Here is a 27,501-nt window from a genome sequence, read left to right as displayed (position 1 = left end):
CTTGTGTGAGCTCTACACTTGGATAAAACACCTGTTAAGGCAAGATCAAGGAACTGATCCAAGAAACCAAGCTACAAGTAACACCAGGAAAAAAAAAGTCAGGAAACTTGTTCATACAACTAAAACGAAGTGGTGGTAAATTTGTGAAACTTGAACTAGCGTTGCCGAAATGCATTACAAACCATGACTCGTTTTATCTATGTGAGAAATAGAGAAGAGACAGTGACAGTGCAATCTCTCATACACAGTGCCAAAATTTCTAATACATCCCCTGACACTGAAACCTCTGCGAGAAATATCTGTAATAGGTTATTCTGGTCTGTGTATCTTATGTTTCATTTGAAAGCTATGTTATGTTAACTGTAGTAGGGCTGCTAGCAATAAACTGTCTGCCTTGCTGTAAATTTATTCATGTGCCAATTTTTTTAAAATCTTCTATGAGGCTTAATGCTTAATAGCTGTGGGTCTAGTAGTTCTTTACTGATTTTTGTCATCTTCAGAAAATGACTATTTCTAAGACACTTCTTCAAACTGCCACAATTCTGCTGAATAGTTTTTTTCCAATCAAGTATTAATGCTCCTTTCCAAAATTAGGAGAATATTGCAGCATCTTTTCTAAAGTTCTAGCGCTTCTCTTCTCTGAAGATGATAATGGGAATTTCTGAAGAGATCAGGTATTGCAGGTATGAAGAAGGTAGCTGACATGTACAAGGTAGCAAGAGTACAAATATGCATCATAAATTGCTGTTTTTGGTTCTACCAAATTCCAATTCAATTTCCAGGTATGCCTCTGTATTTTCTTTATTTTTTTTCTAAGGTTTGTAGTAAGGAAAAGGAAATCAAACTTGAAACGAACTCTTTAAATGTGATAAGACACCTCTGCCTTATCCTGGTAGAATAAGATTTGTTACAGGAATCCGCAAGTCCCCTGGTGACATGGACAAGGCAGAGAATATTTTCCACTGACCATCCAAATATTTACCTTTGTACAGGTCAAGCTCCCTTGCATCTCCTCCTTTCCTATTTAACCCTTTCTATCTTAAGCACTTTTTTCTTTTCACCTAGCCTATCTTCAGGAATATATTTTTCTCTTTTCAGAAATGAGTTCTTGTTTTCCTAATAAGTATTTCTTCTGGTGTCTGTGTTAACATTTTCCATCAGCCACAGGATCATGTTAAGCTGTGCTGTAAACCTGTATTATCAGACTCCACACATGCCACTGCAACAGCTGCCTTCTGCCATTTTGCTACTATAATCATTCCAGGCGTGGAAGGGCCAGGTATCTGGTGATGAATTCATGCTTTCCCCTCAAGGTCCGACTCCCATTTTGGCAGCCCTGTAGTCAATATTTAAACAGGTTTCCTAGCACCTGTTTTCTGATTATGAGATCGCTGCTTTCACACATGCAAAAACTAAAACGTATATGGCGATCATCCAAAAGAGAAAGAATGGCTATGTTTAAGGGTGGATTTTTATAAGGGTAGTTAAGCATTGAGGATAACATATGATGAAGTGCCCACGTATATTTGAGATGGGAAGTTTCTGTTGAAATCAATGGAAATTCATTCCTAGCTGCCCTTGATGGGCATTTTAAAAAAATGTTATTTACTAGTTTTGAATGTCATTATTATAGGGGTGTTCATGATTTCACTGTGACCATTGACAGGAATCAAACACAGGTTAGCATCAAAAAAGCACAGGTGGACATTTGGATTTAATGAAGCAATCCAGTTTATGTCTCTCCTTCAACAGAGGAAGTCACAAGGAGACTCGTTCACCCAGCAGGCTGGCATAGCCTATAGGCTTGTTTCTTCAGGTGCAAAGTTGTCTCGGCAGTTTTGATCTGGTTTGCATAGGTGGTACTTTAAAACACTGCTCCTGGTAAATGTTTGAGAGCCTAGGAACATTTTAAGTTTTGGAGAAACAGGGTGAAAGGGACAATAACAAGTTAGTTTTGACTGGAGGTTTACCTCTCGAAATGGCTCTTCGGTAATGAGCAGTAGAGGGAGATGCCAGTGGGGATGGAGAGGACCCATTTATGTTATCCTCTAATTTATCTTCCTTTGCAAAGCTGTTCCGGTGCGGGCCTTCTGCTTGACTATCGTTTTGTCAAAATACTAATAACTTGAGACCTACTTCTGGTTTTTTTTTTAATTTCTTCTGTTTAGAATTTTACTGGTATAACCTTCTTTGTAACTTGTTCTCTGTCCTGTCCAGCCATTCATCTTTTCTACGTGATCAGATGCTCCTTGGGGTAGATCATAGCTTTGACTACATTTATGAAATGTTTTTTAGGTCTGCATTTCTGTTAAAGGAAATATTAATCAAGATTAAAAGAAGAGGAGAAGAGTATAGAAAGAAAAATGTGGAAGAGGAGAGAAATGAGATGAATATTTATATCCCAATTTTATCAGATGGTGAACTTTATCTGGCAATATGAAATGAGGAGTGAAAGGTTCTGTTTCTCCAAACACACATACACACATTGGTCAATTTAAATGTGTGCTGGTAACTAAGAGAATGAGAAAGCAATAATGACTGCAAACAGATTCTCCATGAGAGTACAGTGTGCATTTCCTGATGAGCTCCCTCCAAAATGCAGTCTTTGAAGCATACTACAAAGAGACCAAAGACCTAAGAGTTTTATACCAAAATACACCAGATGACGGGAGAGAAAAAGGACTATTGTTTTTTTTATTGACTTGTTTCCAGACTTAGTTTCTATCTAAGCTGACTTGTGGCTTCTACTTTGTATTTTAAAAAAGATTCATTCATCATGTTTCTATTGTTGTTTGTTCTTGTAAAATTACAAAGAAGTATGGAAGTTTAAGAGAATGTTATATGCCAAAGATTATATCTAAACCTACATCAGAAAGAAAAAGAGAAGGGGGGGAAAGGGGCGAAATCCTCCCTTGAATCTTAACTTAAAGATTGAAAATCATATTAAGTAGTTTGGTTATAAGACCATGCAGTCTCATATAAAATATCGTGCAATTCTGCTACCTGTTAGAAAGATTTCACTTTACATTTTATGGATTATCTTGTTACGTATATTTCTCTTACATATATGTTAGGTATCTCCGTTTGAAATATTTCATAATCACAATAGAATGTGTCCTGATACATGGCACTAAGAAATCACGTTTAAATGTGTCGTTTGGTGTTAATCTGTCACCTCTTACTGAAGAGAAGATACATAGAGAGCTTTGCTTATGAGTGGTTAATAATTCGTCAGAATACTGACCACAAAAATTAAATTGTCTGTAGCTTACTTAGGTTGGGAGACTGAAACTTTATATTTTGTTCTTTGCTTCTGTTGAGTATACTTTTCAGACATATCAAACTTTTGGCCAAAATGTGTATCTTGGCTATGATATTATTCAGACTTATTTCTTAGGTTTTTGGAAATACTGTTATTCCCTTATGTGAAAAACAAGACATAACAAAACACGCTAAAAAGCTAAACTGAGAGCAAACAGCACTCCACCAAGACAACTAGAGGCATTATTCTGGTATTTAGTGATTAGAGCAATGATCAGGGTATTTGGGCAGGCACCCCCGTGAGTGGCAATGCACATCTGAAGTAAAGGCTGCAAAATACCACGTCTTTCCAGGAAATTAAGCAATTTTTCCCTGCCTCTGAGATATTAAATTTGCTGCTTGTTTGTTTTTGATGGTTGTCAGTTCCAGGACCATAAATTGTAGTCCCTGAGCATGTGTGCTTCTCCTGTTTTACTTCATCATGAACTCCACCAAAGTCACGTATCGATTACAATTATCCTTTTTTCACACCTGGAGAGTATGTCTGGAGATACTGTATAGTTCTGTGTTCTGTGAAAGCGGGCACAAAGATAAGAGTTTGCTGGGAATGGGAAGCTCTTTGTCTGTTTTGGGTCCTTCTTGCACATACGTGTTGGATTAGGCTCCTTAAAAGAGACCTTTATGTAACTTGTACATGTGACCTATTGTACTGCTTCTGATCCCAATGGGATTTATGCCAAGCTACTGGAATCAGTACTGTTCTGGAAATATGCAGCAGTAAAACCTCTGAGGGAGATTTTATGAAAAAAAAAAAAAAAACAAACCAAAAACAAAAAGCACCTGTAGGTGACTGAAGAATTTAAGCAGTTCTAGGTAGTCTTACCCACTAAGTAGGAAGTTTTCATATCCCAGCTGTAGCATACCTAAAACCCACTGAAATCCTCATGTAGGAGCCTGAATTCCTCCCTCATATACAGCTTCAGCTAAACATGTCAGAAATACGGTTTTCTCTTATATCCTGTATCTCCTTGAGCCCACTAATGTTCTGGGAGTCGGCTCTCTTCCACTTCTCGCTGTCTTTTTTCCTTCCCCCTAGGCTGTTTATAATCTCCCTAAGTGAGGGGAAACGTGGTTGCCTTTGGATTCCTGAGAAGTCAGGGCCTGGAAGCAGTGGGAGTGGGGCAGGCTGTTACCACAGCTGCAGCCCGGGTATCCCGCACGTCGCTATGGAGCCATTGGCACCTGCTAGGAGCAGCCCAGGTTTCAGCTCGGCCTGAGGAACACCAAGCTCCTCTGCTTTTCTTACTTGGCTCTACCACAGATGGGACTTGCTTTGTTACTTGGGATCAAGCCTCACTTAAGGATACAGATTTGTGATGTAAATCCATTGGTCATTAATCGTATGGTTTGAGATTTTTTTTTTTTTAAAGGGCAATATCCCAACTGGCTGAAGAGATTTGCTAATGTAGGAGAAAAGCTGAATACCATTTTGGACTAAGAACTGCCCAGGTTGGTTGAGAAGAGAGTGTTTTTTTTCTTTTTCCTTCAAATATCCTCAAATTCCTGTTTCCCAGGCATCTCTTTTGGGACTGTATCCCCAGTGTGCCTGATATGTGAGCCCCGAGCATTGTTTGCAGTGCCATAGCAACCCGGGCTTGCCGTGAGCCGCACAGCAGAGCCAGGCTGCCTTGGTGCAACCAGGAGTTCAGAGCCAGGCCCGGCAACTCTGCAGCTTCTATTTCTGACCTGCAGGGAAGGATTTCACCTTTGCAAATGAGGTCGTCATCTTGCAGGGGTGGATGCCGGCCCTTTTACGTGTAGCTCCAGCATGCAGTCGAAGAGGCTTACCACTGGTATGTAGCGCTTTCTAAACAGGGTAACGGACTGACTCCGTGTCAGACACGAGTCTGACCCGTGGCGTGATTGTCTCAAGTTCAGAGACAGTGATAAAAAAGGAGAACGATTTGGAACTGTTAGGTTTAAACTTGTTTAGCAAAATTAATTAATCTGAAGAGAGAGCTCTACTATCTTAAGTGGTATCACAGAAGATGAAGACTTTTCCTGGAATGCCTGAGATTTGGCTATTTGAGAACACCCCAAACTCGTTTGTTTTTAAATTTTAATCTTATTATTCACAATACTTGCTGTTCAAGGCTCGCAGAGCCTCATGCAAATCTGTATTTTCATTAAAACCAGCAAACTTCTAGTCATCAATTTTGCAGAGGAAAGATGACAAGAAGTTAGCTGATATATATCAGAAAAAATCTAGTTAAATGATACTTTCATTATATTTAAATCATTCTTGTGATATTTGACCTTTTTATGTATGGGTTAACATTTCTGCATTTTCTTAGAGTTTATTTTATTTCCTCAGGTTATATTGTTTTATTTCTGAATATCCAAGGTTGTTGTGCCTCACTACTTCTTGTTTCTGCGCAGTACTCATAGTTGAACAAACTTGATTGTGTTGCTTGTACAATGTATAACAGTTCATTTTTCTATTTCAGAGCCTCCCTGTATAACAGAAGACGTGTTTGTAAGTATGCTTTATAAGGCTTGATCATACATTTCATCATGTAACAGTAGAGCAAAAAAACCCAACAACAAAAACGTTACTGGAAACTGTTTTGTGGTTTCTTATTTCTTCCCTCTTCTAAGTATGGAGTGGCAGAACAATGTCTTACAATTTTCTCAGACAGAGGAAAATACTTAGTTTGAAAAATAATTAGCAAAAAAAAAAAAAAAGAAAAAGGAGAAACGAAACTGTGGAGAATAAAGATGAAAACGAAAAGAAAAGTGAAATAGGAAGGAAACAATCAACATGTTTTGTTCAGCATGACAGATATAACAATCTTTTCCACAAAATATCTAAGAAACAGTTGCATTCCTTTGCAGAAATAAGTTTTAAATTCCTTTCAATGTTAAAAGACTGATAGAATTTGTACAGGCTGTATTTTACACAAAAGTTGCATGAAGGCAAAACTGTCATCTATTTCATTAAAATCATACTTTTTGACCAATTTTTAGCACATTGACTTCCAGCTGCAATTGGAAAACAGCTTTTTCTAGGTATAATTTTGACTGTGTAGGAGGAAAGCTAGCATGGGAAGAAATTAAAATTTTTCCTGGCACAAAAAAATCTAAGTTATAATATTGAATATGCAACTCTATAACCTATAATGTACAAATATGAAAGCACAACTATGCTTTCAAATGAAAATAAGACTGACCACAAAAAAAATAAAATAAAAAAAGAACCTGAGGAAAGCATGTTGTGTATATCAATAGATGCAGTAAGTAGCAAAGCTTGCATTAATAAGATCATAAACATTTTATTGATTAGTGATCCAGTGTGTTTATATTTCTTGCTGTTATATGGGACTACAGAGAATTATATTCCTTGCAAATTAAAAACACATGTTACCTGCGTATTCTTCAGCAGCTTATACTTCAGCCACTAATAAATGAATTGTTTTGAATAAGTCCTTTGAAACAGTGAAATGTGAATGGTGTATTACATATAGCAATCTTCAGATTCCTCTTTATCAGTTTGAAATCTAATTGTGCATTACCCAAACCAAATGTGAGGCAAACTGCAGTTTGTTTCTAATGATTTTCTTTGTTAATTGTATTAATACTTGCTGAATTGAGATTTATGGATCTGATTGACTGCCTAGTGACATTAGTGGGAGAATTTTCTCTTGACTTCAAAATGCTTTAGTTTAGACAATTTGGTAAATACAATCAGTACCCTAACATCTCCAGGTCCATGGTACTACAACTGCACTGGATCATGGGCCTGTGATCCAAATGATCAAAAAGCATGATCTCTGTAAAGCAAAAAGCCTTGCTTTCAGTGTTGTTAGCTCTTTCCAGGAATGAGCATGAGCTAACTTGCCTTTCCTGTATCAGTCAAAGCAGTCACTACAAGTGCTTAGGAATAGATGTTGGCAGACGAAGAGTGGACAAACACTGCCAGGGGTGGTTGTGGCTTGTTATGCAGCACATAACTCAGGACCTTCCTGAGTTCATATTAAGTAGAGATTAGTAGAGATTTCTTCCTTACGGAGTATAAGCTATCCTTAATTAGTTCAGACTCCGTGGAGTTTGGATCAAGATGTTTCCTGTCTACACATAATACCAGTGGCACTGTGTGTAACCTCTCTTTAACACTATTCCTCACTAATATATTTTAATGCCATGAACTTGTGAAAGAGAACAAGATTTGTGTCAGAAAACCTTTGCTGATATTGGTAAACAGATTTGACTTGGGTGCGTTCTGCTTGTGTTGCAAGGCAGAAATAATATTCAAGAAACTGTTAAAACTTTTCAGAAGTCTTCATGATACTAAAGACAGATTTATGAAGACAAATATAATAATGTTCTTCTACCTTTTGTTGAATTGAAATCAGGGGTGGTGGTATTGGTAAGGTTGGGATTCATATTTATTGATTCAAAAACAGCAAGGAAGACAACTGTATTCTACTGAGAGTTTATGAGTCTCATTTGCAGTATTTAAATAACAGGGGTCAGAAAGGTACAAAAACCTGTGTATGCAGCCTTGACTTCTGATGAAGTCAACAGGAAGCTCCCCAGTTCTGTCAGATTCCAGGTGTGGCATATACTGCTTGCTTGGCGAGCCGAATTATAGATCAGTAAATTCAGTTTTGTTTCCTAAACATTCCCTAAACCATCTCCAAACAGCACTGTGGGAGTAGAAGCAGGCTCTGCTGAACATTTATACTCTTCTCACTCCTCAGTGGGAGAGAGACAGGTATAATGTGGGGAATATCTAGACTATTAGCTTATGCATTTTTTCAAAAGCAAACATGCAGATGTCCAGCATTTAGAATCTGCTGGGTTTATGAAGGCTTTATCTGTAAATTTCTTGGCAAAGGATTTAACTTCACGTGTGTTTTTTAAATTGCTAAGGACCTCAGTGGTGTGCAACGGCCAGAATATAACAATGATGCAATGACTATATTCTCAAAAGTGAGAAATAACATTTTACAAAAGTTTGCATGTCATATCTCATGGAAAAAACATCGCTTGAGGCAACAGTGCATTCAAAACTTGTTAGCATAGATTAGTATAAGCCTTGCTTTCTGGTTTTGTGTCTCCACAGGAAGACTGCTTAGCCACAGATGATATGCTTGTGGACTACTTCAACGAATTTTTGAGTCTTCCAGTAAGTACCTTACAGAAATCCCTTTCAAAATACAAGAAACACCTTACTAAGATTAGTAATAAGGTAATCCATCTTAGAACATTTTGCATTTTGCCACAAGGAAGCTAAACTGCTTTTACAATTTGTTGTATTTTAATGGTAGTAACTCTTACTATTCAATGTAATTATCAGTGTCAGGAAACTAACACTTCTGGGGACGGATTTTCTCCTCCAAATTTACTTATTTAACTCACAGTGCACCAAAATATTATGAACAGTAAATGAAAAAGATATATAAATGCTTACGTAAAAAGTATAAGGAGTCCACTTTTATTCCAGTATCACGACACGCTGATAAAACCAGTGATTGTCCTTTTAAGTTCTTCTGGCAATGCACTCAGCAATTAATAAAAATTTTAGCCGACGAGCCAACACTGTGTTTCTTCATGTCTGTGAAGGCCTCAAAATTGGTGCTCCCCTCTTTTTCTCCTCCCATCTGTAGCTAGAAGGATGCAGCCTTACCTTTATTCTGTGTGCTGATCCAGCACTTAAACCAGCAAATCCAGTGCCCTGTATATAACCACGTGCCCTATACTTTGTTCCTTTTCCCCACCAACTACCCTGCCTCCCCACAACCTCATACGAGTCACATATACTGTCCTGCTCCCTCAATGTTGCAATTTCACCTAATTTCATCTTAATGCTCCTTATTTAGTATATCCCAATTTTCTCCATTGGCACACATCACATACGTATTCCCCTGCGTGGTGGCACAGACCTTTCTACAGCGTCACTCGAAGTTCCCATGGGACCTCCCAACCAATCTACCCCAGAGCTGCCCCACAGCCTTTCACCCTCCTAATCCACTGCAGCCAAAGATGTTGCATATACTCATTTCTGCAACTTGCTTGGTAGGAATCACTGCTAGCATTAGGAAGGGGCAGAATATTTCTTGGATGCTCCTTGGCCAGTATTGGAATGAATTCAGCTAGGATTCAGGCTTACCAAGTTGATCTACACTTACCTGTACTTTCTAAATCATATCACACGTTTGTCTAAAATACGCATAATAGGAGTTGTGCATGGGATACCTATATCATTTTTTGATACGAAAATAGAATCTTGAAGCTTAAAACAACCATATCAGAGTGTGGGTTTTGTGCACAGCAGTGATACTAACTTCTAACAGTATCTCAGGCTTTATACACTTTCACCTCATTGCAAGATTCCTAAGAAAAATTTTTACAAAGCTATGGAGACACTGCCAGAAGAAAATGTATGTTGAGAGTGTTGGGTTTCTCTCTCTTTTTCTGCAGCTGCTTTAGGGTAATTGCCTAAATCCAAGCCTAACTACCTAGCCTTTAAAGCCAGGCCTCCTTTTGAGGCCTCCATCCATATGCCAGATTTTTCTTAGCACAGAAATACCATCCTCCACGCCTTCCCTGCTTATTTGGAAACTATGCTTCAGGTTTTCCCAAAATCACAGAGGATGGAGTGGGAAAAAACTTCAGCCTGCTTAGTATCTGGGTCCCCTTGGATATGCACAGATTTCAGGACATCTTTTAGAGGCCAAAATTCTCTTTGGCCTCACAGGGCTCCTCAGCCCAGAGTCCTGGCTCAGTTCAGCAGCTCTGAAATGCAGCAATTGTCCAGGCACTTCTGACTGCTCTTGAAGCCCACAGAAAAGAGTTCACAGACAGTCCTGAGTAAACACTGTTTTATGCTGGTAATCTTGGTAGGTTTCTAAAACCACCCATGGTCTCTCTTTATTTATTTACATACTTTCACGAAAACAGAAGATGTATTAGCTATGTTTATTTGTCATGTTCTCATAATTGGTTTTATTTTCTCTTTGATCTTTTCTTGGGGATTTACCCTCTGCAGGATTAAGTTCTATTAATGCCTTGGGTTCTGCGGTTTGAATATTTTATATTCCCAACTTCCCTCTCCTTCTCAGAACACTTCTACTAAAACAGCGCCTTGAAAATTCCATTGCTTTATTCTTGTTGTGCTTATATGCTGTTGCCTAGAAACTGTATTACCCAGGTGTGTTAGTAGTTAGGCAACAAGTTAAACTGAAAATATTGTGTGACTTGATACAAGAAATCAGTGGTAATACGTGCTTATTTTAAGAGCCTGTCTCTGTATTGATTTATAATGCACCTCTGGCGTATGGAAAATTATATCACTGGGAACTTGCTATAGCAGCACATTTTTTTTTTCTTTGATTTACAAAATATCCTTTAAGCAATAATATAGATATAATTATCATCAGTACAATCTGAATATCTATGAATATCTATGTACTCCAAAGAGCTACATATGGTAATGGAAGACAGTTTGTAAGGAAAATACTTTTGAAAGATAAAATAATAGAAAAAATCCCATGAGGGCACTTACTGCCAGTAGTACAGTGATTTCACAGCAGCAGAAATCAATCACATGGCATACAAACAAGTTGCACTTTCCATAGTAAATAATTAAAAATGAAAGATTTAAGAGAAACATTGGTATGGATGCATTTCCATTTTGAGCTGGTCAGGAATCCATAGCATTGGAATCTTTTATCCAATTAAAACATCCAAGATTATGCTTACCCAGGAATGAAAATTCAGAAGTCTGAAATCTCCATCCAGCTCTGTGTTGTAGGCCTCAGTGAGAAAGTGCAGTAATGTCAACTTGTTTCTCGTGCTCCTACCTGCTATTCGTTCCACTCCCAAGTCCATGCTGGGGCCTTGCCTCTCATCTTCCAGTTACCAGTTCCAATTACCAGTTCCTGATGAAGACACACTCCTCTGTTCAGCCTGCTTGAAGAATTTCACTACAGACCACTGAGCTACCTGTACCTCATTTGAATTGTATTCGGGAGATGGTACCCTTGGTGGCGAGACCCTGGCTGTGGGTTTCCTTTGCACGAGAAAGCTACGAAGTGACCACAATTTTATCAACTTCAGATTTGAAGGCCTACTTCTTTTAGAACTCATTCCCACTATAAAAGCTCTCCACTCATAAAAAAAGAAAAAGAACCTTACAGAGATGTATTAATAGGGCCACAAGGATAGAAGACACAATATACTGCAGGTGGATTGCTTGATATTGTCATGATAGTAGGAACTATTGTGGTGGGATTTAAAAAAAACCAACAACATGCTGAATGGTCTAAGAAGTATATGAACCAGTATGCAGCTAACACTTTTAACTGTAGTATGATAATCTTCAGAGGTCCCTTCCAACCTTGGCCATTCTGTGATTCTGATTCTGTGATTTGGTGACTCTCCTGAGTAGTCTGGGCTCCAGGATTTGACCCAGGTGACAATTCTGAAAACAATTAAACCACAAGAAATAAACAATGAGCCCATTGGTCTTTCCGAAAACAGAATGGACCTGAAACCTGATACTGTCGAGTAAAATCAGGCCTGATCTATGAGCAGCAGATGATGGAAAGGGCAGTAAGAAACCCATCTTCCTGCACATTTCAGGCCCTTTCTGTTTTGAAGATGTCTGTGAATCATTCTTTGAGGCATCAATATTTCCTCTTGTCTTTTCCAGGTATATGGAAGGAGGCTGCAGGAGCCATTACAACCCCCTTTAAAAAAAACCAAACATTTGCATCAGTGAGACCTTACATACATTTTATGTTGAGTCTTATCAAGGCCTAAAACTTGCCTCTGATATTCAAGGAGGCAAAAAAACATAACCTGAGTTCTCTTCTTATTGATAGTAGGTTTACCTAAAATGTTCCTCTCTTTGTGGTGTGTGACTGTGACTTGAATCTTACTCATCAATGGAAGGGGAATCCTGGACTCACTGAAGTCAATGGGAGATTTGGCATTGACCATGTGCAGCCTGAATTTTCCAGGCACTTCCTAGAGCTGCTCAAATTCTTTTCTGGTCTGGATTCTCACTGACTTTTATTTATGATATACACATACCCTTCTTAAAGAAGTTTTGGCAAAGTTCCTGGATGAGGTCTCTACTCATTCCCACCCTTTCAGGGCCTTAACCTAAGAGGCAGCCAAGCTGTGGTCATTCTGTTTCTCTTGGGATCAAACTATATTACTCGGGGTGGGATGTGGTGAGCATATTTACGCATTTGTTAACTGTATCTGAAGTTAAGTATATCTGAAAACTGTTAAGGCAGAGAACAGTAAGATTTATATGTCTGATATCCTGGCAACATGGTGATGGATGCTGTTTTGGTTTCTGTTTTGGGAAGACTGAGGGAAATTTGCCTTCCCTTCAGTTAAGTGTATAACTTCAGATTTCAGAATTATGTATTTTATTTATTCTTAAGCTGAAACCATATTCAATGTGCATTTGACAGCCACAAAATTTCTTTGCTGTCAAAAATGTACATGCAATTGTTTATTTATTCAATAGTATTGCTGTACCACAGTGTGAAAACATCTTTTTGTTGTTTGCTTGGAGATTTTTTCTGAAGCTAACTATGCTGAGTTATATTGGTCATACTGGGGCCAACGGGGGAATTGCCTGTGGATTACAGAGTTAGTAAGCTTATTTGTTAGTATTCTCAAATCCTTGTTGATCCTTTCTATTGTGCTACATTGATAATATATGAATCCCAAGTTTCAAGACTCCTGCCAAAACTGATTTTTTTTAATTTTATTTTTATTTTTTAACATCTTGAAGTATAATTTGGCTCTGGAGTTTTTCCTCTTTATCTTCAAAGGATCAAAAACTGGCCCAAACTAGAGAAAGAATGTAGGGAAGAATGCATTGATACTTTTAGTCTTTGGTTATTGTATTTTACTTGTCCGTAAAAAGCTAAAGCACTTGCCAAATCTGGGGTAAGAAAGGCATTTCTTAGTATATTAGATTGGCATGGATAATTTTTTTCCCTTCTTTTATAGTGTAGGCTATCATCCACTCCTTAACACAACATAGTCATCTTCACTGAAGAGATTCCTTGTTATTGCAATGACCCAGAATATTGGTGGTGCCATAAACCTCTCCCATTATTGTCCTGTGAAACATAGGATTTTATGGCACTTGGCTTCTGTGGGAAAAGCTTTAGGTTTGCTTGCTACAGGGTATTGAGCTTTTTTTTTTTTTTCTTTTCTTTTTTTTTTTTGTGGTTGTAATGTGTAGGAATGGTTAGATTATGTGTTTTGTTCCAAAATTTTTGTTTTTCATATGCTGAGAGAACTGAGTGACTCTCTCTGTCCTGTCCTGTAACTTGGAAAATGCTTCCTACAAAGAAATCAGCTTTTTTTTTTTATTTTTGGTGCTCCTATTTGATTTCATCATAACATTATCATTTTTATTTTTTTGGTGGGGATGATTTAAGAAGGTCATGACCTCTTCTTTCATTATGCCTATAAAAGCATTCTGATTTATCATTCTAGTTTTCTTAAGCAAGGTAGTGAAATACACTTCCCCAGGAAGGCTTAAACTGTTCTAAATTGTTTTTATATGATGCTAAGATGCTTTGATGAGATGTTCTCTCTGGTAGAATTTGGGACTTGCACTTCATGCTGGAAAGGGCTTTGGGGAGGACTGTAGTCTGGCCTCCTGCTCAAAGCAGGGTCAGTGCTTTAATGCTGAGACCAGATTGCTTGCAAATCTCCAACAACATATTCCATAGTCTCTTTGGACAGTTTGTCCCAATTCCAATTATCCTACTATCATTTTTTTTTTCTTATATCCAGTTGGAGCCTCTTCTATTTCAGTGTATGAACATCATCTCTTGTCCTTTCACCATGTACCTCTCTGAAAAGCCTGTCTTCTCAGTAATCTCCTTGTAAGTACTGTCAGACTGCTGCTAGGTCTCACACCAGAGCTGTCTCTTCAAGCTAAACAAGCTCTGTTCCCTCAGCTTTTCCTCACAGGGCAAGTGCTTCAGCCTTTGACAATCTCAGAAGTCTTCTGCTGGGCCTACTCAAGTTTATGAATGTTCTGCTTGTACTGGAGACCCAAAACTGGATACAGTACTTCAGATGCAATCTTGCTGGTGTCACGTAATGGGGAATAATTATACCTGGGGACAAGTAAACTACACCTTGGTCCATACCTCAAAACTCTAGACCAGAACCACCTGTTTCAGTCAAGTAGAGGTTGGACTAGGTGATCTTGGAGGTCTCTTCCAACCTAAATGAATCTGTGATTCTGTATGTACTGTGTGAAGTCTTAATCCTCTTAACCGTGTATGTCCTTTTGCTCCATTAGTGTATGTCTTATAAATGATTCATAGTTGGACACCCAAAATAGCAATACACTCTACATTTTGAAACTTGCCATTGCCATCTGTTTCACTATATTAAAGTTGCCATATGTTTTCCATTCAGTGAATGAGAATGTGCATTGAAAACCTAGATCTAGGGTAAGTTACACAGGATTTAGTAAAAGCAGGTATGTGTGACAAACTTTGTCATCTTTCCTTAGTTTTCAACTTGAATAACATGGTACTAAAATAATCTGGTCATATCTAGTCATGTAACCCTAGATTACGGAATTTGCATTTTGATTGCTTTTTTTTTCTGCAAGCAAGTGCATTTCAAATTCTGAGAGACTGAAGCACCTTGTTTCTTAGCTTATATTCTTCTGTTTCCATTTTAAAAGCACACAAAAAATAAGAAAGAATACATTTGGAGATTATTAGGGTTGCACAGTTAGTCTCTTAAAAGTTAGTAGCTGCCCAAATTAGGTTTGAAACTAAGTGAAACGTATGCACAACAAATGGGGAGCAGGTCGGAATGAAGTATAGAGAACACATAAAACAACACATAAAAGCCTCTTTTAAATGCTGCTCACTACATCTGGAGAAAAAGCACTAAAACCTGCAGAGTACCCTGGAGAAAATTAATGCCGAAAGAGGCACGAGGTGTCAGAGAACAAAAAACAAGCCTTGATTTTCAACTGAAGTTAGGTAACTCAACAGACTAGTGCAATTCCATGCATGGCTCTGACCAGTGACAGTCTGATGTCATAGGCCCTAATCATATACTTAAAGCTCTCACGTGCTACGTGCTTTGCCAGGCTGAGCCTCCACAGTGAGACATTATGGGAGAAGCAGGGAATGTTCTAACCACACGTTGCAGCCACATGGGCTGATTTGGGGCATTCCTCTATAAGACATTTATCAACAAAGGTGCTTCAAACAGAAGCAACAAAATAGCCGACATTGACATGGTTGCTTTGGACTTACATAGGTATAAAGAAGAATAAAATTGGTTTATAATATACTTCTATATTATATGTAGCATGTATTCAACATATGTAGTATGTGTATGAATTATGTCTGTGTGTGTGTATATATATGCTTCTATATGCGTACTGTGATACATGAAGAAGTTCAAGGAAATGAAAAATACAGTGCTTGAAAAAATATAATAATCTTATTAAGTGCAGGGGAACGACAACTGTACAAACACCAGGTGGGATCCTGGTTGGAACAATGCCAAAAAAAGTCTTGGCACTGGATCTGGATATGGCCAGGATTTTTCACTCCTGCTTTCTTCAGTTATTAAATACTACATGTCCTCTAGTCCTCCAACTCAGTATGGAGATACTCATATGCTCTGGTTGTATATAGCCTGTTTCATAAATGTCTTGGTTATCTCCCAAGATTTCCGTAAAATCCATCAATATTTTCCCCTCTTCACTCGAAAGATAGAAGTATGTAGAAGAAAAGGAAATATTTAATATGAGAGCTCAAAAGATGAAAGATGCCTTGTGCTCTGTTTTAAAATGTACAATGCAGTGCTTTGTTTGTTTGTTTTTTATGTGTGCGTGTGTGCTGACAAAAGTTAAAATTACGTAGCTGAAGCTTAAGTTTGGTCTGCCTCATGTATATTACTGTATCTGACTGATGTAGTGCTGTATATTCACTATAGGCCGTAGGTTTTGGTAGGTGCTTGACCTACAAGTAATAATATGGGGAAAAGCCATTCCTATATTTGGGAATCTTCAGATTCATCCTCCTCAAATGCTTTCACATTTAAAAAGTCAGCTTCATTGCTAATCTTTTCAAGTCTTGCCTGTTTGTGGTAGTAAATGGGAAAATAATACTGGAGATCTGATCCCGTATCTAAAGTAGTTTCTTGCAGAACAGTTACTGAAGTCACTATGAACTATATGTTCTAGGCATTTGTGCAGTGGATCTATAATTTGCATCTGAAAAAGAATGGTCTGTGATCTAGAGTGAATTAGAATCAAGAGAAAGAAGCCTCATAATACCAGCTTGCATTCTGTAGGATGCGACTATACTATAAAAAGTAATTTTCTTAAATGAGATATTTCCCTTATTACAGTGCTAAAAACTTTCCAAACTTCTTTTTGTAGACTTTTGCCCAGCCAGTTAAATTTAACCCTGACTTTGGGGTTTTTGAAGTAGTTAATGATGCCCCACAACGCCTGGAAAACCAGCTGAAAAAAGTTCTACATGATCAGAAACCTCCAAACCCCATTTATGATGTTATAAGGAAAGCAAAGAATGATGGGCAGCATTCCAAAAAGATCAGCGCTTCTCCAGTCTTCAATATTGATCCAAATTACAACACTATGGTAAGCATCTTATAGCCACTGAGTTTATATTTAGATCTTGCTGTAGAGATACTGGCAGTAGTTATTGTTGTGTTTGGCTTGGTAGCTTGGGAAAAATGTTAATTTATGTTAGGAAAACATAATGATGGGCCAAATTATGCCCTGCAATGCACATGTGTCTACCAGACAACTGAATGGAATTACACATGTACATCCTGTAGCACAGAATTTTGAAGATTCTGTAGGGCAGGATTCAGTTGTGTGGTCTGAATACTTTTTAATATTAAAAGAAAAAATATTATGACAACAGTTACTTTACTAGTGATCCCTGGAATGTGCAAATTGACTGAAACTAATGCATCTCAGTCTTTCCCTATTAATTAATTTCCTTATGTGGCTATGAGCTCATCTGTGGTCTGGCAACACATAAGTCTCTCCCCCATCAATTCCCAAAGTATTTACATGGTTAGCATCAATTGAAATGGCCAGAAAAAATAACCTTTGGCAACAAGAATGGTAAATTAATGGAAAAATAGGTTGGATTTTAGAAAAGAAAAAGTTTCAGATTTGTTCAGACACCATCAATTTTGGTATTGTTACCTCTTTACTTTCAGGACTTTATACAGCACCAGATTAGGCATGTTAAAATCAAGAATTGAAGCACCATGTGCATCTGTGAGAATGCAAGACATTAGTTGTGGGAGTTTACCTTTAAGCAATATCTTTGGAGGACAAAAAAATATATTTCACTGGGATACTTGGTTTATTCCTTTCTTGCTTACTTTGCATTGGTGTGACTGATGTGACTTCAGTTCATTTCATTCAAGGCCAGTTTAAGGTCTTGCTACATTTTTAGAGGCGGCTGCTCTAAATTATGTCATAGCTGGAAAGCTGAGAGAAAATCAGGGAGTTAAAACAGACTGCTGCTTTGCTCAGTATACGTTTAATGATTTTCAGAAAAGAAAACACAATGTTGAGAGAGGTCAAAAGGCAATGATGTTTAACAAAGTGATAGCAATGTGAGATTGCAACTATCTGCAATATAAACTGGGAAAATGCTAAAACGGGACAAAGCTCACAGACATGCCCACCACGTTAAATGATTATTTTCATGAATATTTTCCTTGGGACAAAAGCTCCAAAGCAGAAGAACTATTCTCGATTTCTTATTTGGGGTCAGGACTCAACTGAGGAAATGTTTTGTGCTTGTGCAAGAGTGGCTAACATTGCTCTCTTGGATAACCTCACATTATTGTGACAGTGGATGACTTCTTCGACAAATTCAAAGCCATCACCTTGTCTTCACTATTACTTACATCTCTCATGGATTAGAGCAACAGGGCTCCTATATTATTTAAGGATATCTTTCCTTCTCCATGGAATTTTCCAAAGATGGGAAGCATTATGGCTTTTTCAGGAACAATATGACTCAGCGGGCAGCTAAACCCTACACAGCCACTTGCTCACTTTCCCCGGTAGAACTGGGGAGAGAATTGGAAAGGTAAAAAAGAGAAAACTCATGGGTCAAGATGAAGGCATTTTAATACATAAAAATAAATAAATAAATAAAGCTGCATGTGTAAGGAAAGCAAAATGAGGAATTCATTCACTACTTTCCATTGGTAGGCAGATGTTCAGCTATTTCCAGGGAAGCCAGGCTCATCATGTGTAATGGTTACTTGGGAAGACAAATGCCATCACTCTGAACATCAGTCCCCTCAGCTTTTATTGCTGAGCAGGACACCATATGATTTGGAATATCCCTTTGGTCCGCTGGGGTCAGCTGTCCTGGCTGTGTCCCCTCCAATCTTCTGGTTCACCCCCAGCCTCCTCGCTGGCAGGCTGTGAAAAGAAGAGGCCTTGGCACTGAGTAAGCCCTGTCCAGCAATAGCTAAAACAGTATGTTTTAGTCACTGTTTTGGTCACAGGTTCAAAACATAGCACCATATGTGCTAATATGAAGAAAATTATCCCAGCCCAAACCAGATAATTTAGGCCCTCATCCACTTCAACTTGGCATTTTAAGGCTGAGCTGGAATTAAGCAGCCTGCAAAATACTATGCCAAAAATCAGTACTGCAACTGTGTAAGGTGAAAGATGTCAACTTCATTCATTGTACCACACTGTGACGGAACCAGAAGTCATCCCAGACCAACTGCATCAAGTAGTTCAGTTCAAATCAAATAGAATTTGATTTTTCAAGTATAGAGCAATGCTGCCTCTGTTTCTTTGACTGCTTCTATTTTTGCTTCTGTCATTGATTGACAGTTGATCAGCCATCACTCGCACATTACTGATGCAAATGAGTTGTGACCTTTCAGGCTACCGCCTGAATTCAAATGCACCTAGTCTGAGAAATAGAGAGAAAAATACTACCAATATTACTTTCCTTTCACACTGCCACAAATTTATGGATAAGCAAAGATCCTTCTGCATGTGTGCATGCACACTTGCTAGTTATTGATTTGGAGGTAGCTTGATTTGGAGGTAACTTCTTATCAATAGTCAAAATCAACTTGGTGTGAAATATATTGAGAAAAAAACCTGCAGAGTTGGGTAGACCCAGTCACCACTATGGAAAGAAACTGGCTGGCATCCCACATACCTTACTTCAGAGAAACCCCAGTTCAGCAAAGCACTTAAGTGTGTGTTTAACTTTAATCAAGTGAAGTTAAACACATGCTTAAACTTAAACACGTGCTAAAAGCTTTACTGGATTGGGTCCCAGCATGGCCTAAGGCTGACTGGGTAAGGAAGCTAACCAAGGTAACAAAACCCACCAGATTAAACGTTGCATCTGTCTTTGGGGAAGGGGAAAGAGTAGAGATTCTTTCCTTCTGATAGTATATATAATTTTGTGTACCAGCCATGTACAGACGTGAACATGTTATGAATCATTCAGATAAAAAACTGGGCTGTGAGTCAGTAAATACATAAATATTAAATGCAGACTGACTGGCCAAAATAAAGAGACAATCTTCTGTATTTCCAAAAGGCTTGTTAGTTACCAAAAGGAGGTATATACGGTATGGTTGGGAGTAATTAGTCTCCATCTCCACAAATTACATTGTGTGAGCCACTGCCAACATAAGCTTTCTATATTTTGAAATATTTTCTTCTCTCTAAATGAAACCACCCACTTTCTGAGTAATTTAGATTTTTTTAATCCCCTACAGATATGTATGAAGGAGAAATAAACCTGGTCCCTAATGAAATATTAGCTCATGGAAAGAAAATTTAAAATGTAATTTACATGAACTGGTTATTTGATATAGCAAGTAGCAAAAACATTGATACTTCCATCCTTGCCCCAAATTCACCTGTTTCTCTGGACAAGAGGAGTTATTGCATTTTTACTAATCATCAATTAGTAAAAATCTTCTCTAAAAAGAAAAGCGCATCTCAGATAAATAAAACCAGTCGTCCCCTAAGAGTGTAAAAAACACACACTTTTTAATTATTTTTTTTTAATAAAAGTTAAAAGGTGTGTCGTGTCATTTAAACAGTTATGGTTCACTGTGGCCCACACTCAGAGAACTTGCTGTCTTTGTAATACCCTTAGGCAAGTTTTTCAGTTAGCTGTTTCTGTGTAGCTCACCGCTTAACACCTCCTTTTCACCCTCCAAATCACTCTTTGGCGGCACCTAGCTTTCTGCTTTGACTAGGCACTGAGATTTAGACCACCTGAGCGGAAATACATTAAGGGTCTGATTCTATTCACACTTAGATTTCCATTTAAAGTGTTACTGTGTGCAATGCAGTTATGCAACATAAAAGTGGGAAAGGTGATAACTGATCTTTGATTATTATTATTATTATTTTAATATCCAGAGTTCTACCATTTGCAAATTATAATTTATGCCAAAGATTCCCTATTCCTCAAATTATTGAGGAAAAAATGTAATAATGTCTGTTTATAAAAGATGAATAAATCAGAAAAATTATCAGTTTCCTACTGCAGAAAATTTGTATTGGAATTGTGTGGTAAAAGCATGACTCAGCATATATTCCAGGGCCTCAACGTCCTTCTCATACTGAGGAACCCAAAACTGAACACAGTACTTGAGGTGCAGCCTCACCAGAGCAGAGTAGAAGGGGATGATCACCTCCCTGGTCCTGCTGGCTACACTATTCCTGATACAAGCCAGGATGCCATTGGCCTTCTTGGCCCCCTGGGCACACTGCTGGCTCGTGTTCAGGCGAGCATCAATCAGCACCCCCAAATCCTTTTCCTCTGCACAGTTTTTGAGCCATTCTCCCCCAGGCCTGTAGAGCTACGTGGGGTTGTTGTGGCCCAAGTGCAAGACCCGGCACTTAGCCGTGTTGAACCTCATCGCATCAACACTTCTTGTCCAGGTCCCTCTGCAGGGCCTTCTGACCCTGAGGCAGATCGACACTTTCCCCCAACTTGGTGTTGTCTGCAAACTTACTGAGGGTGCACTCAATTCCCTCATCCAAATCATCAGTAAAGATATTAAAGAGGATGGGCCTCAACAGTGACCCCTGGGGAACACCACTGGTGGCTGTTTGCCAGCTGGATTACACTCCATTCACCACTACTTCCTGGGCCTGGATGTCCAGCCAGTTTTTAACCCAGCAAAGAGTGTACCTGTCCAAGCCATGGGCTGCCATCTTCTCCAGGAGAACACTATGGGAGACCGTGTCAAAGGCCATGCTGAAGTCTAGGTAGACATTATTTTTGAAGAAAAAACAGCCATGATTTGTTAAAAAAGTTGTACTCTCATAGGCAAAATCATATTTAGGCCTTATTACTTGTTAATAGCAAAGTAAAGAAATTCAATTGTCCTGGTACAGTTAAGGCTAAACTGGATAACAAAGGCGATGTACATTGTATACTAGTTTTTGTAAGACAATGCTTCTTTAGAAGGGGGATGGAGAGAATCCATTACATGTCAAGCAAAATAATAGAGTCAAGAATACTGCAAATCTTTGGCATTTCTTTTTTAATAGCGTCTTAATCGAGAACAAGCGGTTCAGTGGATTAAGAAAGAAAGACTTCCAGCTTTTCTAGAAAGCGACTGCTACTTTGAATACAGGTATTACAGTCTTTTATGCTCTTAGTTTTAAATCTACATTTGTCTTTTAACTAATCTTGACAGTACTCAATATATTTTCTCTCACCTCTTGTCTTTTAGAGTTTTAACAACCTGGATAAATTAAAATCAGTGACTTTTTTTTCAGTTGTTTTTCTGTAATTATCCTTGACCACAATTACATACTATATTACAACACTACAGAGAGAGTAGGAGTGGTATTTGGTGATTCTTGGATCTCTCTTTCACAGAGATATCATGGTAGCAATACATTTCTCTCTAATCAATATATAAGCCATATGGGTAAAAGAGATGAATCCATAAAATCTATTAAAAAAAGACAGATAGTCCTTTTTATCTCAATTATCTGTTTTGTATCTTCGAGCCTACTTCAGATTTCCTTTTGCAAGGTTCTCTGTGGGATGCCATGGCGAAGTTTGGAGGATTTCCAGTTATACACTTGCTGTATTTTTCCAGATGTCCTTTCAGCCTCTTTTCTAATATTCAAGAGGTTTGGTCTGTGTTTCAGAAGGACCTGTCTCTACAACCCTTAAGGTCGTTTCTAGATGCTGATAATTGTAGTGTGTAGGGTTCCTAAAAGGAGAAGCAGCTTGGCAGTATGGTTCACAAAACATGTTTGTTAATTGTTATGACAGAATAGTTACTGGGGTACTGACTTCTACATGAAAAGATTCAAAATTATTTTTAACTTCCAATATCCTGAAGACTGCACTTGGGAATGTTTCATGAGGGAAACTGCAAAGAATAAGAAAACCATCAAAGAGTGTTCCATTTTACCTTTAGTGGAAGCCTGCTTTATGATACAGGTATCTGGGCATTGTGAAACACTAAAAGTTTTATCTTCTGCTATACCAAAGGTGTTTTTATCTATCTATCTAACTATCTATCTATCTATCTATCTATCTATCTATCTATCTATCTATCTATCTATCTTTATGAAGCAGGGTTACATAAGAGAATTATATAAAACTATCTTAGAATCACAGAATCATACAATATCCTGAGTTGGAAGGAACCCACACAGATCATTGAGTCCATCTCCTGGCTCCACACAGGACTACCCAAAAATCAAACCATATGTCTGACAGCATTGTCCAAATGTTCTTGAACTCCAGCAGGCTTGGTGCCATGACGGCTGCCCTGGGGAGCCTGCCCCAGTGCCCGACCACCCTCTGGGTGAAGAACCTTTCCCTAACACCCAGCCTGACCCTCCCCTGTCCCAGCTCCATGCCGTTCCCTCGGGTCCTGTCGCTGTCCCCAGAGAGCAGAGCTCAGCGCCTGCCCCTCCGCTCCCCTCATGAGGGAGCTGCAGGCCGCCATGAGGCCTCCCCTCAGCCTGCTCTGCTCTGGGCTGAACAGACCAAGGGACCTCAGCCGCTACTCATGTGTCTTCCCCTCTAGACCTCTTCATCCTCTAGTCCCCCAGTCTGTACATGCATGTGCCTATTTTCTGTAGATATCAGTGCTTTAAATTACGTCCCTGAATCAGGAGCAAGATAAGCTGAGGTGTTAAACTGGTAGCTTGTGTTTAAAGATGAAGATAAGATGAAAATATGTATTAGGTTTATGTGGCAAGGTTTTGGTAGTGGGGTGGCTGCAGGGGTGGCCTATGTGAGAAGAGCCCAGAGGCCACCCCATGTCAGATCAGAGCCAGCTCCAGCCAGCTCCATAAAGGACCCGCTGCTGGCTAGAGCTGAGACAGTGGGCCATGCTGGTTGCACCTCTGCGAGAGCAGATTTAATAAAGGAAAAAAACTGTTGTGTCACAGCAGCTGGGAGAGAGGAGGGAGTCAACCCTTTAGACACCAAGGTCAGTGAAGGAGGGCAGCAGGTGCTCCAGTTGCCAGAGCAGAAGTTCCTCTACAGCTCATGGGTCCCACATGAGCAGATCTCCACGCTGCAGCTCATGGAGGAGCCCCTGGTGGAGCAGGTGGATGTGGCCTGGAGGAGGCTGTGGCCCATGGAGAGTCCCCGCAGGAGCAGGCCCTGGACCAGAGCTGCAGCCCGTGGAGAGGAGCCCACGCAGGGGCAGGAGGGCTGGTTGTGGGGGACCCACACTTGAGAAGTCTGTTCCTGAAGATGGACACCATGGTATGGACCCATACTGGAGCAGTTCTTGAAGAGCTGCTGCCTGTGGGCAGCCCCCCCAGGCTCATTTTGGGAAGGACGGCATCCCGTGGGAGGGACCCCACGTGGAGCAGGGGCAGAGAGTGATTGTGAAGGAGTGGCGGAGATGAATCGTTAGGGACTGACCGCAACCCCCATTCCCATTCCCCTGCGCCTCTCGGGAGGAGGAGGTAGAAGAAGGTAGCTGGGGGAGGAGGTGAATTTGGTTTGCTTTTAGTTCTCACCACTCTAGTCTGTTATCAATATGCAATAAATTATATTAATCTCCCTATGCTGAGTCTGTTTTGCCTATGGTGGTAGGTGGTGAGTGATCTCCCTGTCCTTATCTCAACCCATGTGCCTTTTTTCATCATATTTTCTCCTCCTGTTCTTTTGTGGAAGGGGAATGATGGTGGAACTTATTTGCCCTCCAGTATGAAACCAACACAAGGTACTCCAATCCTAGAATGAAATCCTTTTCACCTTCAAGTAATGGGGACAAACAAAAATGGGCATTCAGTTCATGGTCATATGCTAAGGCATAGGCTACTTCTCTTCATATGCACCTTGGTTTTATACTTCTATCTGACTTAACCGAATATGCTTTGCCACAGTTCTTGAGGCCAAAGCATCCTCAAGATCCTCCTGGTCATGTGGTTCTAATACTGCCTTTTTCTGGACATTGCAAGGTTCACAATATCACAAGGTAGCACTGGAGTGCTCTTCAGCACTATGTCTACATAGAGCAGCCAACTGAACATAGTAGCACCTGCTGTCTTGTTATCATCTGAAAGCTCAATTAGTATGAGCACTGCTGTGGCATTGCTGTTTGAAGATTGCTTGTGTCAAGGACAGGAAATGTAATGTCTGGTACTGATACAGGGCTTCTGCAATCTGAGAGAATAGTTCCATTTTAGCAAACAATATGTTCAAGTGTTTCTTGGCAGGGTTTGGAGCTGTATGGATATATGCAAGATCATCCTGACAGAAATCAATTTTGCTGGTAAAGATTTATAATGTAAAGCAGGCCACCATCTGTAAAGCTGGTGGACTATGGAATGGCAGTACTGGTGTTTACATATGTGACAGCAGGCGAGTGGTGAAATAATAAAGTAGAACATGAAGTTCCCTGTGGCAATTTATTTTCAGAGTGATCATGTTTTTTATTGCCTATTCTAGGGAAAAATCAATTGTTTCTCTGACTAAAAGCTAAGATTAACTATTTTCTTGTCTGAACATTTAATTTCAGGCTAGCTAAATTGATATCACAAGTAGAATGGAGCCAGACTGGCATTAATTTCACTATAGACAGTAACTATTATCCCTGGATAAGGAAGAAAGTCCCTAGTCCTCCCTCTCCTGAAGAGGATGACACTTCATTCACTATGAAGAAGTTCTATGTATCACTTGGCCAGGTAAAATGAATGTTTAGTGGGTGTAACATTGAGCTAGATTGAATGCATTGGGTTAAATTATTGTAATTGAGGTCCCAACTTAATTGAACAACTGATTCTCTGAATATTCCTTCTTTTTAAAGCTCTTTGTGCTATAGAAGAAGTTTGATGGGTCATACAACTTAAACAGAACTGCTGCTGTGTTATGAGTATGCCCAGCTACTGTCATACAGCTCTTTTCACTGGGAACTATTGGCATAGAAATGTATACAAATAGACTGCACAAAATGACTACAGACAGTAAGCCCTCTGTCAGAAACACTGCAATAAATAAAGCTGAATTATTCTATGACTTATCTTTTCATAGGCTACAGTTTCTCAGACAAAGGATTGGTTTACGTTAGCAAAAGAAAGTGAATCCACAAAAACTACAGATTCATTTACGTGTCCTGTAGCTTCTAGTCAAATTCAAGATATTCAGCATTTGCCTGAGATGCATGAAAGAGATGATTCATTAAGTGACAAAACTGGCCTCCTAGGTAAGTAACAGAGGCACAAATATTGTATATATAACTGTCTGACTAGGTCAAAATAGAAGGCATTCTAAGGAATTGCTACTAACTCCACTTACTACTTTCTAAAAGTATCACATGGTATCTCAGGCTTCAGATGGGGGAAAAAAATGGGTTTGTTTCTTTCCCTAGCCACAACATTAAATGTAAATTTGACTTAGTAGTCAAGTAATTTTGTGATAGTAGAAGCTTCTTTCCTTACACGTTTATGTCTCACATATATCTTTAAGTTTCAGCTGAATTTTTTTTTGTTTGCTTGTTTAGTTGGTTGGTCTTTTGAGATGATTTGCAAGACTTAATTGTCTAGATCCTTTGGGTATTTGATAATATATGATTTGTACTGCAGCCATCCCAGGGTATTTATGTTGGGCACTTACAGGCCTTCTGGCTGCCAGTTTTTATGAATCTTAGAGAATGTAATTGTTTGTGACATTCTTGTCTATCTGTCAAACTTAACTGAAATTGTTCAGCAGGTTCAAAGGTACTGGGAGAAAACACACAGACACACATGTTAACATACATGATTGCATAGCTTTGCTTCTGTCCTGTAGGCAATAGCAAGATGAACAGAGTTGCTAGGAGTTCTCTCTCTCCCCATTCTCAGAGAAAAAACAGCCATACCTTGAGACTTGTACTGCTGGGACCTTGGAGTTGAAAGGCTGAATGGAAAATTGGAAGACGTGGTAATTCCAGAAATCTGTCTTCTTTCCCAAAACCCATGTGGATTATCTCAGGAAACATATTGCTGATTCATGGATTATTGATGAAGTTATTCAAGTTGCACTTGTTTGCAGCTCATGACTCTACCAGTAATTTTTGCAGTGCTTTGAGCAGAAAGGTCACAAGTGCACCATTCTTGCAGTGCCATTATGTAGCATGGCTCCGTATTGCAGTGGACTGAGCATAGAACTATAGAAAACCTCTCTGACCTCTGAGCATTTTGCCTCAATGAATATCTTTTATCTTCTCGCTGAAAGCTGTGTTTTATAACATAGACATTGATTTTACGTGTACTTCTTCTTTCACGGGAAAGCTAGCATTTATTTTCCAGTCAGAAAACTATTTTTAGGCACAATATTAATCTATTGTAGGGATCAAGAACTAAAAGCAATAAAGGGCATCAGCTAAGTTTCTCAGAACCAGCCTACAATTAAAAAGAGTGCAATAGCTGAAGGTATTTGCTTTGACAATACAGTTTGAATTCCTTGCTTTCTGCTTCAGTTGGATCAGGGTGATGAACAGATGTCTTGAGCAAAAACATTTACCACTTGGCTTTTGATTACTCAAAAGCTGTGCGTCTCTCTCCCTGGTTCTTCTAGGTCATGTGAAATCATTGTTCATGTTTCAGGTTCATAGAACTGTGTTGAGAAATTATACTTTGTCAAATGACAGTATTAGTAATAGTTTAGTAATAAGAAAAGATAT

The 27,501-nt window shown here is 39.0% G+C and overlaps 1 protein-coding gene across 12 annotated transcripts in view; it reads left to right on the top strand.

Annotated features, from left to right (window-relative positions):
* Positions 1–4,471: 4,471 nt before the first annotated feature.
* The window catches only part of RGS22 (regulator of G protein signaling 22), a 74,456-nt gene continuing 51,426 nt past the window's right edge, over positions 4,472–27,501 (top strand). For 9 of the 12 annotated variants that reach the window (XR_013947703.1, XR_013947704.1, XR_013947705.1 and 6 more), the window contains exons 1-7: positions 4,472–5,114; positions 5,769–5,797; positions 8,387–8,449; positions 16,730–16,951; positions 21,902–21,987; positions 25,360–25,525; positions 25,872–26,043. Coding sequence is in view for 7 of the 12 variants with exons in the window: in XM_080583166.1 (XP_080439292.1) it covers positions 5,090–5,114; positions 5,769–5,797; positions 8,387–8,449; positions 16,730–16,951; positions 21,902–21,987; positions 25,360–25,525; positions 25,872–26,043 (763 nt within the window). In the remaining 5 variants the exon portion in view is untranslated. The remainder of the gene's footprint in view (positions 5,115–5,768; positions 5,798–8,386; positions 8,450–16,729; positions 16,952–21,901; positions 21,988–25,359; positions 25,526–25,871; positions 26,044–27,501) is intronic. The other 3 variants (XM_080583168.1, XM_080583165.1, XM_080583163.1) reach the window with 1 other exon arrangement.

This window comes from Anser brachyrhynchus, assembly GCF_964034855.1.
Source record: "Anser brachyrhynchus genome assembly, chromosome: 2".
In the NCBI taxonomy this organism is placed as follows: Eukaryota; Metazoa; Chordata; class Aves; order Anseriformes; family Anatidae; genus Anser; species Anser brachyrhynchus.
This window is presented reverse-complemented; position numbering and strand designations above follow the sequence as displayed.